The sequence below is a fragment of the Plecotus auritus genome (genome assembly GCF_963455305.1).
Source record: "Plecotus auritus genome assembly, chromosome: 3".
Lineage (NCBI taxonomy): Eukaryota > Metazoa > Chordata > Mammalia > Chiroptera > Vespertilionidae > Plecotus > Plecotus auritus.
The window spans coordinates 133,814,723-133,830,313 of record NC_137772.1 but is presented as its reverse complement, the minus strand read 5'-3'; the positions used below and the strand labels follow the sequence as shown (position 1 = coordinate 133,830,313).

General features: G+C 40.2%; 1 protein-coding gene across 8 annotated transcripts in view; it reads right to left on the bottom strand.

Moving 5' to 3' along the window:
* Positions 1 to 15,591, bottom strand: part of RAD51AP1 (RAD51 associated protein 1) — a 35,802-nt gene that overhangs the window by 6,871 nt on the left and 13,340 nt on the right. For 7 of the 8 annotated variants that reach the window (XM_080660366.1, XM_080660368.1, XM_080660371.1 and 4 more), the window contains 4 exons: positions 15,089 to 15,192; positions 12,424 to 12,510; positions 11,762 to 11,911; positions 833 to 988 (listed from right to left, as the gene is read on the bottom strand). In XM_080660366.1, coding sequence (XP_080516492.1) covers positions 833 to 988; positions 11,762 to 11,911; positions 12,424 to 12,510; positions 15,089 to 15,192 — 497 coding nt within the window. The remainder of the gene's footprint in view (positions 1 to 832; positions 989 to 11,761; positions 11,912 to 12,423; positions 12,511 to 15,088; positions 15,193 to 15,591) is intronic. The other variant, XM_080660370.1, reaches the window with a different exon arrangement.

The following is a 15,591-nucleotide window of genomic DNA, read 5'->3' as shown; positions in this document are numbered from 1 at the left end:
CATTTAATTCTATTTATTAGCAAGTACTCAACACCATGCTATTTAAGGCAAGAGCAACTCCTACCATTAATAAATGGAGTCTGAATAATGGAAATTTTAGTTTCAAAACAGCATTTATATTAAGCAAACAAGACATAAAAATATATATAGACAAGTGAAACAAATCAGTTTAATGCAAGTTATATTATAATAATCTACCATATATTATGAATTAAAAATATCCTAACTTCTTGTACAAAAGAAACAAGTATCCCATATTGAAATTGTCACAAATTGCAAAAGTTTTATTGTAGAAATGATTTCTAATGAAATTAGTTTTGAAAAAACACACAAAAAGGCCCTAAACATGTGGCAAAGGGTTCTCAAATAAAAGATTAAACAAGCATGAAAGCAAGAAGTTAGAATCATGCAAAGTTGCCTGTTTAAATTGCATGGAGAAAATGCGATCCAGTGGATAGAGTTTACACCAGGAATGGATAAATCTGGGTGCAAATCCCAGACTCTCACTTATTAGTTGTAAGAATTTCAACAAATTATTTAACCTCTTGGAGCCTCAGTTTTCTCACTGCAAAATGCAGGTGATAACTGCTATCTCAGAGGGTGGCTGTCAGTGCTAAAGGGAGGTAAATATACAGGATGTGCCAGATAGGTAGTGGAGCTCAGTACTCTCGTCTGCTGTTCTCCCTTCCCCGCCCCACCCTGCTTTTCTCTATGTATTTTAACCAGAAATGAACACTGGCAAACTGTAAGGAGACCAAAGGCAAAGATAAGAGAAACTCATTAAATACATTAAATACATTTTCTTTATAAATATATTTTAAACTAAGCTTACCTAATGAATTACATTTGGATTTAGCTTTCTTTTTCTTTACAACTGGAGATTTAACCTTCATTTCTTTCTTTTTAATTTCTTTACTTTTTCTCATAGTGAAGTCTTTATCATTATCTTCACTCTCACTAAAATCAGAATCATCTTCAGAATCTTCACCTAAAACAAAAGATTATATGCTTCAGTTTTGTTATAAAAAGTAAGGCTTCTATGGCCTTGACTTTACAACTTTTGCAGCAGATTCTTGTGTAAATTTGTGCTAAGCCAATTCCTGTGTGAAACACTGCAATTATGGAGAGCATGGTTCCCTGAATTTGAATCCTGGTCCTTCCACTTACATGTTGTGTAACCTCAGACAGGCTGCTTGCTAACCGCACTGTGCCCCCATTTCCCATGTACAAGGTGGGGATAACCATAAAACCTACATTACAGGGTTTTTGTGTGGACTAAATGGGTTAATATAGGTAAAGCATGTGCAGTAACATCTGGCTTACAGCAAGCAAATTAGAATTGTTTGCTATTACTATCTTCTATATACACTGAGTGGCCAGATTATTATGATCTCTGATCCCATAATAATCTGGCCACTCAGTGTATTTGTATCTCAAATGGGTACCAAAAGTATTCTAGACTTTTGCTTGAGATCAACCACCTATTTGCCCTGAGCTTTCTATCAGCCAGTGCAAAGGGGAAAACTGATCAGGTGCACGATTTATAGTATATTTGATATCAAATAAATGAGGTACTCAAGAGAAGTACACTGAGTGGCCAGATTATTATGCGTTCAGAGATCATAATAATCTGGCCACTCAGTGTATATAAAAGCCAAGTGCCAACATATTCTCGGAGAAACCAAGATGGCGGCATAGGTAAACACCTGAACTTGCTGCCTCGCACAACCACTTCAAAACTACAACTAAAAGACAAAACGGACATCATCCAGAACCACAGGAAGGTTGGCTGAGTGGAAATTCTACAACTAGAAGGAAAGAGAAAAGCTCACTGAGACTCAGAGGAGCTGTGGAAGTAAAGTGCAGAGGTACAGAGGCGCACGTGAGCGGAAAGGGCTGGCAACCGAGTACGCAGCTGTCTTTTTCAATCTGGAGGGAGACACAAGCTCCTGACTGCTCTGAACTCCAGTTCCAGGCGAGACTCTGGGGACCCAGACTCGTACGGGGAGAAACTGGACTGTCTGACATCGGGTGGAACTCGAGGGCAGTTTTCTCTCAGAGGTGCCTGCAGCGATTACCAAGGGACACTGAGACCAGGGGGCCTCTTAGGGCAGGGCTGATGGGAAGCCATTGCTGTTTGCTCCGCCCTGAGACCCCGCCCCACCCAAGTGGTGCGCAGAGGCTTTTACATATGAATGGCCTGGTCCTTTGAAATCTAAAATTAGCTAACAAACTGCAGCTGAGTCAGAAAGACCCAGAACATCCAAAAGAAGGCCCAAGGCCCCACAGCAGCTTGCATTGCTTCACAGCTGGGCCTCATCTGGGCACCTCCAAAACCCAAACAAAGAAGAGGAATCTGCAGACCTCTCTGTAGCTCCTGCTGGGTGGCCTCAAGCAGAGACTAAATTTGCACCTCCTTGGAGATCCAAGAGCCAGTGTACCCAGTGGTCAGAGTGGGACCATCCAGATTACAACTCCTCAGATCCATAAGGGACACACTCAGGGAGCAGACTCAGTGAACACCAAAGCCCCACTGAAGCAAGTCTTGACTCATAAGGGTGTCTCCAGCACAGAAGTTCTCCCATCGTAGACACTGCTGACCCTCACAGACAATTGGCCTGGAGGTCAATTCCTCCCAGTGATACCAACAACAATCAAGGCTTAACTACAACAGGATTGTGCAACAACCCACAATGGGGTGCACCAAGAGAATCCACCTCAGGTAACTGGGGAGGCTGAGCCACTGGGCCCTATAGGACACAGAGCACACAAAGCCACTCTATCAACACAGGGAAGCAACCAAAATGCGGAGACAAAGAAACAGGTCACAAATAAAAGAAATGGAAGATATAGGGTTCAAAACCACGGTTATAAGGTTTTTCAAGAATTTTCTAGAAACCGTCAATAAATTTAGTGAGACCCTCGAGGATATGAAAAAGGGCTAACTAGGAATTAAGCATACACTGACTGAAATAAAGAATAATATACAGAGATCCAACAGCAGACTAGAGAATCGCAAGAATCAAGTCAAAGATTTGAAATACAAAGAAGCAAAAAAAACCCAACCAGAAAAGCCAAAAGAAAAAAGAATCCAAAAATTTGAAGATAGTGTAAGGAGCCTCTGGGACAACTTCAAGCGTACCAACATCTGAATTATAGGGGTGCCACAAGAGAGAGAGCAAGATACTGAAAACATATTTGAAGAAATGATACCGAAAACTTCCCCCACCTGGTGAGAGAAATAGACTTACAAGTCCAGGAAGCACAGAGAACCTCAAACAAAAGGAATCCAAAGAGGACCACACCAAGACACATCATAATTAAAATGCCAAGAGCAAAAGACAAAGAGAGAATATTAAAAGCAGCAAGAGAAAAACAGTTAGTTACCTACAAGGGAGTACCCATACGATTGTCAGCTGATTTCTGAACAGAAACTATGCAGGCCAGACGGGAGTGGCAAGAAATATTCAAAGTGATAAACAGCAAGAACCTACAACCAAGATTACTCTACCCAGCAAAGCTATCATTCAGAATTGAAGGTCAGATAAAGAGCTTCACAGATAAGAAAAAGCTAATGGAGTTCATCACCACCAAACCAGTATTATATGAAATGCTGAAAGGTATTCTTTAAGAAGAGGAAGAAGAAGAAAAAGGTAAAGATAAAAATTATGAGCAACAAATACATATCTATCAACAAGTGAATCTAAAAATCAAGTGAATAAAAAATCTGATGAACAGAATAATTTGGTGAATATAATAGAATCAGGGACATAGAAAGGGAGTGGACTGACAATCCTTGGGGAGAAAGGGGTGTGGGGGGTGTGGGAAGAGACTGGACAAAAATCATACACCTATGGATGAGGACAGTGGGGGGGTGGTAAGGGCATGGAGTGGGGTGGGAACTGGGTGGAGGGGAGCTATGGAGGGAAAAAAGAGGAACAACTGTAATAATCTGAACAATAAAGATTTATTTTAAAAAATAATAAAAAATAATAAGAAAAAATAAAATAAAATAAAAGCCAAGTGCCTGGAATGACTGGTCTCTATGACTGGCCTGATATGGGCCCTGATTGGCCCCCTGAACCTCTCTCTGCCCCTCCCCCCTGCCAGCCCGCCCCTGATTGGCCCCCCCACCCCGATTGGGGGCAGGGCCAGCTGGCCAACGGCCTGCGGCCCCTCACCCCTGCAGGCCCAGCCCCGATCAGCCTCCATCAGGGCAGGCCGGCCAGACCCCACCCGTGCACAAATTCATGCACCAGGCCTCTAGTTATCATTATAATTTCCCATTAGTAATCTTTACTTCCGATTTTACCAGTTTAGCTCATAACTTTTGAAAACAATGGTAGGATATAACATTGGCTACTCTTTAAAAATGATAACCTTGGTGGTTTTAATAACAGTACACCTTCCCTTAATCACATAAACTTAGCATTATAGAACAGAAACACATTGGGAATTGAGGAGACTAACCATACCACAACAAGCTTAATAGATCCTATATAATAAAAGCCCAATATGCAAATCGACCGAACGGCGGAACGACTGGTCACTATGATGTGCAGTGACCACTAGGGGGCAGAAGCTCAATGTAGGAGCTGCCCCCATCCCACAGGCCCCAGGCCAGCCAAGCCAAGTCACCAGCTGCTCCTCAGAGGAAGGTGACCGGTGGCTGTGGCGGGGGGTAAGGCTGGCAAGTGGGTGTCGCCAGGCCAGCTAAGGCGGGTGCCAGCGGGGGTCCCCCCCGATCACACCACTGGTCACCCCACAGATTGGCCCTGACACTGGCCAGGCCTAGGGACTCTACCCGTGCATGAATTTCGTGCACTGGGCCTCTAGTAATTCTATATGATTTCATTTGGAACATACCTTTAATTTCGCACAAAGTCTTATCTGGGATGATACAAACCAGTAATATAATGTTAAGTAAGCACAGCTGCTCTGGGAAAAAGTATGGAGAATACTTAATAGTTAAGCACTACATGCTTACTGCAGAAGATATAGACCATATACAAAAAGTATTAAAGAAAAATAAGATCCACTCCCTAATATCACCACTGAGAGATAACCACTGTTATGCCTACCATATATAATCTCTACCTATCTATATGAAATATATTTTATATAAAAAATACATGAGAAATTTCAAACATATACAATAATAGATAATAAACTGTTCAACAATTCTCAACATTTTGATGCATTTGTTTCATCTATCTACCTTTTCTTCTTTTTTTCTCATCCCTTCTTGGAGTTTATTAAATCTTAAGTATCGTGTCATTACACTCCTATATACTCCAAAATGCATTTCTAAAAAACATGGGCTTAAAAAACACACAATGTCATTATCATATCAATTTAATAATAGCTTCTTGGTATTACCTTCTATCCAGTTTATATTAATCACTTTTTATATAGAGCACTATCCCCTCTCTTTTAGGACCCTCATATCTTTGACTTGTTGCAGTAACCAAGTCAGTTGTCCTATAAAATATCTCACATTCTGGATTTGTCTATTTTTCCTTCCTCATGGTGTCATTTAATTTGTTCTTGCATTTTCTGTGAGCTGGAGTTTCCTCAGGACTGAATTAGAATCAGGCTCACTATATTATTTTTTGTTAAGAATACACTTCATAGGTGATGCTCTGTACTTCATATTACATCATATCAGAAAGCACATAATGTGGTTGTCCCACTCTTTGTTGGTTCCGTTGACACCAGCCTGAATTCTCCACTGTAAAGATCCTCATCAGCCTCCTGAAGATCTTTGCCTAAATTAACGATGGTCATTATGGTCTTCAAATTAGAATTTCTTTATTCTACCATTCTTTCCACACAAATAAAATGTTTTAAAAGAGCAATCAACCCACATATTTACATGATGATTATTGTTATATGAAATTAACCATGTAAGGCCAGCAGATGTCATAAAGCCTGTCATAAGTAGTACCTTGCAAAATCAAGTTATTTTTTTCCAGAGTACCAAAAAGATCTAGGTTCAGGGGGCAGCAAGTAGTGGAAAGTTTCTCCAGAAGTTTAGAATATAAAATCTAGGGAGGACAAAACTTCCTGTATATCCAACAGTTCTGTTATTACATGAGTTCTTTTCTTGGCTAAAGAGAATAAACAGTAGGGACTGAGTTTCCCTATTGATCAAGCTTATTAAAAGACTAGAGGCCCATTGCAGGCCCTCCCTTCTCCCCTGCCCCGCCTGCTTCCCTCCCTTCTCCGCAGCCCCACTTGCTTGCTTCTCTGCAGCTTCACTCCCTTCTGCAACGCCTGGCTTCCTTCTATGCTGTCTTCAGTCTTCGCTCTACTCCTGGATATGCAAATTAACCGCCACCTTGGCTGTGTTAATTTGCATACTCACTCCTGATTGGCTGGTGGGTGTAGCGGAGGTACGGTCATTTTGCATATTACTTTTATTAGATAGGACTAGTAGCCCTGCACACAAATCCGTGTGCCAGTAGCTCTCTACGGGGCCTGGCCTCTCCGTGCCCACTGCCCAGAAGCTCTCCGTGGCCCAGAGGCTCTCCGTGGCCCAGAGGCCCATCTGCGCCCCGGCCTGGCCAGAGGCCCATCCACAGCCAGGGTGACGACGCAAGTGTTTCCCCCCCGACTCCCCCTCCGGCCGCTCCGTGCCCGCTGCCCAAAGGCCCTCCGCGGCCGGGGTGGAACACTTGCCTTGTCACCGCAGCAACGAAGTAAGCATTCTGCCAGGCCGTTCATGCTGCCTGCTCTCAATTGCCACCCCCCTGAGACTAGGGCAGTGGTTGGCAAACCGCGGCTTGCGAGCCACATGCGGCTCTTTGGCCCCTTGAGTGTGGCTCTTCCACAAAATACCACAGCCTGGGCGAGTCTATTTTGAAGAAGTGGCGTTAGAAGAAGTTTAAGTTTAAAAAATTTGGCTCTTGATATTTGGCTCTGTTGACTAATGAGTTTGCCGACCACTGGACTAGGGGACTCCAGCGGGGCTGAGAGGACTGGGCATCACCATCTTGTGGCTATGGGTGACATCATCTTTGTGACAGAATGATGGTTAATTTGCATATTGCCCTTTTATTAGACAGGATGGTGTCCAAGGGATCTTCGTAAGTCAACTGAGAAGCATTTAAATAATTTGGAGCTCCCAGAATCTCGTTATTAGCATACCAGATTAGAAAATCTGAAAGGCCCAAATACTGAGGTTATAGATTCTGGGGATCATTAGATTTTTCTTAAGAAAAGTCTTATGTTCCCTCTCATTTTCACTTTTCTTTTCCAACTGAAGTTCACAGATGACCCTTTCTCTTTTCATCTAGGGTGAGCCAATGCTGGGGGGTGGGGAGCTGACAGGTCATCTAAAGAAAAGAACCCTGCTTAAAAAAAAAAATAAATAAATAAAGCCCTTACAAGGTTGTCTGAACTGATACCAGTTGCACATTCAAGTATAATAAAAATCAACTCTAAGGGGTTTGGAGAGTTGTTAGTCATTCTGGGTTTAGAGTGAATGAAAATAAACTGACTGTATTGCAACTTAAAGTACAATAAGCAAGAAGAAATATGTTTGTATTTCAATTAAAGGTAAAGCAGGCTTGGCTAGAGTAGATTAGAAGGTTTATAAGACAGCATAAAGCTTTTGCATTCTTGGGTTGGAGGACAGAACAGGAATCAAAAAATTAGAGAGGCAATGAAAAATTTTTGCTTGAAGCTTAGTTTGTATATCCACAGCACAGATTAGAGGGCTGTTATCACTTCTCAGCTAATGAGCTAGCTCCCTGTAAGGGTTGAAGGACTGATTCTCAGGGCTGGACCACATGTCTTTTTATAGGGAGAATAGCCATACTTGTAGTTTGGTGGAAGCCATAAAAATGAAACAGAGAGAACAAAACAAAACAAATTTCAAAGATCTAAAGAAGTAGTCATTTTAGTCTATAAGTGACGCAAGAAGATCAAGAACTTTTGTATCTTGCAAAAAAGAACTTAAGAATTTTTAAAAAGATTTTTAAATTGATTTTTAGAGAGGGGAAGGAAAAGGGAGAAAAACATCGATATGAGGCAACATCTATCAGCTGCCTCCTGCACACCCCCTACTAGGGATTGAACTCAAAACCTGGGCATGTGCCCTGACTGGGAAGCGAACCAGCAACCTTTCAGTGTACGGGATTATGCCCAACCAACTGAGTGGGCTACACCAGCCAGGAAACAGAACCCAAGAATTTTTAAGAGTCTATTATTGCATAAACTACTAGCATCATTTTCTCCCAATGTCTCAACCAGACTAACATCCAATAACTCAAACATTCCATTAATTGACAAATAATTTTTATCACAATGGCTTTCCATTGTAATTATTCTTCTATTACAGTTACAACAACCCTCATTATCAGAATTTCAGTAAAATCACCATTTGACAACCATGTTTTCCCCAAACAACTACAGGTCTTGAATCTGTCTAAGGAAAAATAATTTTCAATTAGAAATATTTTTTGCCGTTCTCATATCCAGCATAACTTCGGAAGCACACATATTTCAACAAATGTTTTCTTTCCTGTTTTTCATGTTTTCTATATCCCAAATTACTGTTCAACTGTACAGAACTCAAAATAAAAATATATTCTCTCAAAACTATGACTCATACTTCATCTAAAAAATATTTGCTTATGCAAAATTGAGTAAGAAAAAAACCTAGAACCAAGCTATTCACTTTTTTAACTCATTATTTCCTTTAAAATGTTTTTAATTGTGGTAAAAAAAGAAAAAACCCGTAACATAAAATTTACTAACCTAAGCATTTTTAAGCATACAGATCAGTAGTGTTAAGTACATATATTCACATTTTTGTGAAACAATCCTCCAGAACTTTTACATCTTGCAAAACAGAGATTCAGTACCCATTAACTCCCCATTCCTTCTCCCCCCAGTCTCTACTAATCACCATTCTACTTCTGTTTCTATGAATTTGACATTTTAGATTCCTCATTTAAGTGGAATCACAGTTATTGGCTTATTTTACTTAACATAATGTCCTCAAGGTTTATCCAAGGTATAGCATGTGACAGAATTTCTTTCCTTTTTAAGGTTGAATAAAATTCCATTGTATGTATATACCACATTTTGTTTATGCATTCATCATCAATGGATATTTGGATTGCTTCCATTTCTGGGCTTTTGTTAATAATGCTGCTATGGGTGCAAATATCGGAGACCCTGCTTTCAATTCTTTTAGAAATGTACCCAGATGTGGAAATGCTAGATCATATGGTAATGTTGCTTTTTAAATCCTCACCTGAGGATATTTTTTCCATTGACTTTTTTAGAGAGAGTGGAAAGGAGGGAGGAACCGGGGGCAGGGGAGGGGGGGGAATGGGGACGGGGTAAGAGAGAAAGAGAGGGATGGGAGAGAGGAAGAGAGAAACATCAATGTGAGAGACACTTGGATTGGTTGCCTCCTACATGTGCCTCAATTGGAGCTGGTGATTGAACCTGCAACCCAGGTATGTGCCCTTGACTGGGAATCAAATCCAAGACCCATTGGCACAGGCTGTTTGCTCTCACCACTGAGAAACACCAGTTAGGGCTGGCAGTTCTATTTATTATTTTTTGGGTAACTGCTATACTGTTTTCCATAGTGGTTGCTTCATTTTACATTTCTACCAACAGTGCATGAGAATTCTAATTCCTCCACACCCTCACCAACACTTGTTATTTTCTGTTTTTAATATCCTAATAAGTCGTGATGTGAAATCTCATTGTGGTTTTGATTTGTTTATGTCTACAATATAGTGCACATAATACTCAAATATCGATACTGATTAGTAATGTTAAGCCTCCTTTCATATGCTTTTTGGCCATTTGTGTATAATCTTTAGAGAAATGTCTATTCAAGTCCTTAACTATTTACTTTTAAGAGTTTTGTTAGGGTTTAGAGTGAATGAAAATAAACTGAGCAGTTTTATGTTTTAAATTTTTTGTTTTGTTTTGTTAATACTAACCCAAGGATATTTTTCCATTGATTTTTAGAGATAGTGGAAGGGGGAGGGAGAAAGAGAAACATGTATGTGAGAGAGATAAATCTATTGGTTGCCTCCTGCACACGCTCCAACCGGGTCAGGGCTGGAATTTGCAACCCTGGTATGTGCCCTTGACCAGGAATCAAACCATTCGGTGCTCAGGCCAACACTCTAACCACTAAGCACACTGACCAGGGCCAGGGGCAATTTTAAAGTCACTATACAAATCAGGATTTCCATAAAAACTTACTATTATAAAATGGTTCAAGAGAGATTATCTGAAATTGGAATGCAAATAACACAATGGTAATCTTTTTAAATATTTATCACCCACTAGAAACATAACTCACAAATTCCAAAAACTCAACAAGCAAAGCAAATGATTTCACTTCTAAAAACATAGCCAACATTTTGGTCCTTTATTAATTTTGTTAGTGTGCTAAGTTAAGTAGTCTTGCAATTTATAACTTCAGAACTGTTTACTGCTTTTTCTGACAGGCATGCATCAAATAATGATAATAATATTCTGGGGGTGTTACAATTATTATCCCTGGAAAAGACATTGAAATTGCCAAGGAGGTATTTTGATTATATTGGGGGTTTTTTATATTAAGTAACCTTAAGTTGGGAAGCATTTAGTCCATGCTCTACTATGCTCTGGTATTTTCTTTCACTGGCTCCTACTTTTTGGCACCCCACTTATATTAGTGGTTCTCAAAGTAAGATCCATAGACCACCTGCTCTGGGATTACCTGTCATGTAGAAGGGCAGGAATTGGTTAAAAAGGCAGATTTCTTGGCTCAACCCTGCCTTTCTCTTCTTCATGGCTCTGCTGTGGTGGCACTGGACACATTATGTATAGCAGGTCTCGAATAACATTGTTTTGTTCAACGTCATTTTGTTATAATGTTGAGATGCTACAGAAACTTAACTCTTGTTTATATCAGTTAGCCTATGGTAAAATTGGTTTTATTTTACATCAATTCACTTTAAGTAAGAACTTAACATATTTGATTACTGTCCATTCCCCTCACTCAAATTTAAGCTCCTAAAGGGATTTTTTTTTCACTGCTGTATCTCTGATGTCTACAATATAGTGCACATAATAGGCACTAAAATATTTGTGGAGTAACTGTTGATTAGCAAATCTGTTATTGTTTGTCATTTATTATTTGTCAACAGCATGTTAAAATCTATCAAACCATAGCATTTGATTTAGAATAAATTGATGGAATTATTCATTTTAATCTTTAGTTAATGTCATGATGTACTATCAAAGTCACTATGCCTTCCCATTTACCCTACTTTCTGAATGCGTCTGAAAACAACTGTCATAATAAAATAGATTTCATATCACTTCTATCCAAAATATTTCATTAATTCCTATTACTTACAGAAAGAAGTCTACACTTCTTGGAATGGGTCTGAGATGTTTTGTAATTTAGTGCCTGCCTGCCTCTCGAGCCTCTTCTATGACATTCTCCCTGCAGGCCTCACTGAACTCTGGTACGTGCACTTGTCTATCCCATTATTTATGCCTATCAGTCAGAAATGCTATTTTCCCTCTTTAGTCTGCCTAAATGCTACTCCATTTTTAAGGCATGGCTTATAGGTCATCTCCAGGTAAAGCTTTTCCCCCAAATGCCAAAGCTGAATTCAGCTGTTCTTGTGTTCCTCAAGTTTGTATTTAGCACAGCACTTTACATACATTAATGGTCTCTAAGAACATTTTACTGAATTTCCATGGAATTTGGAGGTAGGATGTAACTTACCAGTTGCAAAGTCTGGTTCAGAGTCATTCGCACTGTCGCCATCACTGCCTTCCAAAAGAATCTTCCTCTGCTGTACCACAGCTTTAGATGCTGCTTTTCTTCTCCCTTGAGCGCCAAGAACATCATCTTCCTCAGTAATCTTATCCAAATCTTCAGGCAGGCATAAAAATCAATGGAAAACTTTTTGTGACAGGCAATATTTACAGAAGCAAGAATAGACTCCAATTACATCTGCTGTTTTAATTTTCCCAGCTTCATCCTTTCCCTGCTTCTCGTAATACACCACAGAGCCCAATCTGAGCCAATAATAACACATCTGTCTCCTGACAACAGAGTATGGTTTAAGAATAAGTCAAGAACCCAAAATGAGAGAGTCTTTCCCCAAGAATTTTCAAACTGAAGCTGGGAAGATATAGCCTCTTTCTTCAGTGGTCAACTGCTGTTGATTAGAAGCCATGAGTAGGTACTCCTGACCCTTCACCAGGGAAGAAATTGGATCTACAGTAAGAGAAAAGAAAACCAAAACAGAAAGAAACAAAGAGAGATGAAGAGAATATTGACAAAATTTAAGACCTTGGTTCTAGCTATAGTTTCAGGAATTAAAATACAAGGTAGAAAAATAGCATTGTTGTAATAAATATTATCACTATAAAAAAACTTACCTAAATAATCACTGGCTACACTGCAATTGGAGATATGGGGAGACTTATCCATTGTTTCTCTTTCACTATTGTCATGTTTTTCATTGCCTAAATATAAGGAATAGGTAAGAAAAAAACAGATGTACCTTAATCAACCAATGTCTAGAAGTAGGAAGATTAGAGCTAAATGTAATAGCATCCAGATACATATAAGTGATCCAAACTCAGACTAGCACCTTACTTGGAGAGGCAGGCAGTGTTAGGAGTTTGGGCTCTGAAATCAGAGTTAATCAGACTTAAGTTCAAAGTCAGGCTCTACCAATTAAACTGGCTATATGACCAGGGGAAAGTTGCTTATCCTCTCTAAGACTTAATTTCCTCATCTATAATATGGAGATAAAAATAGTGTGGCAATTCCCCTGGCCAGTTTGGCTCAGTAGATAGAGTGTCAGCCTGTGGACCAAAGGGTCCCGGGTTTGTTTCTGGTCAAGGGCATGTACCTTGGTTGCAGGGTCCTCCCCGGCCCAGGCCCTGATCGGGGCCCGTACAGGAGGCAACCAGTCGATGTGTTTCTCTCACATAGATGTTTTTCTCTGTCTTTCCTTTACTCTTCCACTTTCTCTAAAAATCAATGGAGAAAGTGTCTTCAAGTGAGGATTAAAATTTTTTTTTAAAATAGTGTGGGAATTAAATGAGGTTATTGTGTGGGATTAAGTGTCAATCACATATGAAAACTGCTTGTTGTAATGCCCAATACATAGGAAACAGTCAATAAATCCTAATATATAAAAAGCCAGGGGCTGTCATGACCGAAACAACTGATGGACGACCGAACACAGGCTACGTCAGGTGACAAGGCTGGCAGGGGGGTTAGTGAGGGACGACTGAACTACTGAACAGCAGGCTGCGTGGGGCAACCAGGCCAGAAAGGAGGGCAGCTGGGGGTGGCCAGGCCAGTGGGGAGGGCAGCTGGGGGCGACCAGGCTGGCAGTGGGGCAGTTGGGGGCAACCAGGACAGCAGGGGAGGGCATTATGGGTGACCAGGCCTGCAGGAGGGGGGCCAGTTAGGGGCGATCAGGCTGGTAGTCAGAGGTGATTAGAGATGATTAGGCTGCCAGGGGGGGGCAGTTAGGGGTGATCAGGCAGGCAGGCAGAGGCAGTTAGAGATGATCAGGCTGGCAGGGAGGGCAGTTAGGGGCAAGCAGGCAGGCAGGCAGAGGTGGTTAGGGATGATCAGGCTAGCGGGGGCGGGGGCAGTTAGGGGCAAGCAGGCAGGCAGGCAGGTGAGCAGTTAGAAGCCAGCAGTCCCGAATTGTGAGAGGGATCGGGCCTAAACCGGCAGTTGGACATCCCCTGAGGGGTCCCAGATTAGAGAGGGTGCAGACTGGGCTGAGGAGACTTCCCTCCCCCCACCCACCCCCTGTGCACGAATTTCGTGCACTGGGCCTCTAGTATTAACTATATTAACAATTATTTCTGTGTACGCATATCCATGTTTTCACAAGAATAAAGACTCTTCAATCATTATAATAACCTTAAATGATCTAAAGTATTTTAAGAGAACTTTAAGTCATGATAATTGGTAATGTTAAATTGCAGTGCTACAATGTATGTTATTCTATGAGAAGTGGTACTTCCAAGGAATACCTGCTATACATTCTACAATCTCTTATAGGAGATGAATTTCACTTTTTTAATTTCAGATATATGACAATTAACATTTTAAGTTTCTTTGATTCCTGATTACTAAAAGGCCCACTAGTCAACACTGTCTCATTTATTTTCAAATAGAAAGTGATAGTGATTAAAAATCTATACCCCCTACATAAACTAATAGGCTAAAAATACCCTCCAACATAAAGGAAGTTAAGCCAAAACAATGTAATCCAAAATAATTTTTAAGATATATTTTTATTGATTTCAGAAAGGAAGGGAGAGGGAGAGAGAGATAGAAACATCAATGATGAGAGAGAATCATTGATTGGCTGCCTCCTGCACGCTCCCTACTGGGGATCAAGCCTGCAATCAGGCCATGTGCCCTTGACTGGATTGAATCCGGGACCCTTAGGTCTGCAGGCTGATGCTCTATCCACTGAGCCAAACCAAGTAGGGCAATCCAAAATTATTTTAGAAGTTTGAATGTCTCATCCAGCAATAATGATTTCTGCCTCTCCAGAATATCAATCATGCCACCTGCTGCAGTTGCCAGAAAAATCAAAGGAGAAAACTCCAGAGAAATCCAGAAACCATAGATCCTTTAAGTCTACTGAGCTTGCTAAACAAATTAATACTGTTAACCTTTGTCAATAATAAAAATTACCATCATTAGGTCATGTTTAACTAATTTGAATTTTGAGAGAAAGGAGGTAGATTGTTAGGATTGTATAGATCAATTCATTTGATCAAAAAATGAAATTTTCACTGTATACAAAGATGTAATTTGAACATCTGAGTGCATAGTCCACGTCATCGAGTTTATTTTGGGTGTTAAGCAGAGATGTATGTATGAATGAGATGTATGCAAAAGAATAAACAATTGAACCCAATTATACCCTCTGCAAATTGCACTATTTATAGTCCAAAGTATTGAAATTTATTCTTTTCTCTGTGAAGGCTCATCCAAAGAAATGATTACAAAAGCAATACGAACCTTATGGAAATATATAGAAAATAAAGTTACTTTCACCTTGAGACCCCTCCACATCAATGGTGACTGTTGGAAGTTCCTTCGCTGATAATGCCAGTGCGACTTCTAAGTCTCTCTGGTAGAGTTTGTCATCTAAAGCCATCCTAGAGTAGACACACAAATAATAATGAGTTTTTAAAATTATTGATCTCAAACAGAAAAATTTGAGAGTTTCCTGAATTACTATTTAAGAGTGGCTAACCTTACAAAAATGTTTTTAAACAATAATCACGACCATAATCGACCTTTAAAGATGGCTTCTAAAATGTCACAATGTCATTTTATATCTATCAGAAGAGATTTGAAATAGGAGCAGCATGTGCTGTGCACTTACTGTTTCCTTTTACTGTCTGTCCTTTCCACTAGTTCCACTCAGGTGGGAAGCACCTGCTCAACACAGAATAGAGACTTGGCTCAAACATAATTTCCACTTAAGAATCTTCCGTGACCTTACCCACACCTCCTTAGATAACTCTTTTAGGTCTTATATTTAATGTAAAAAT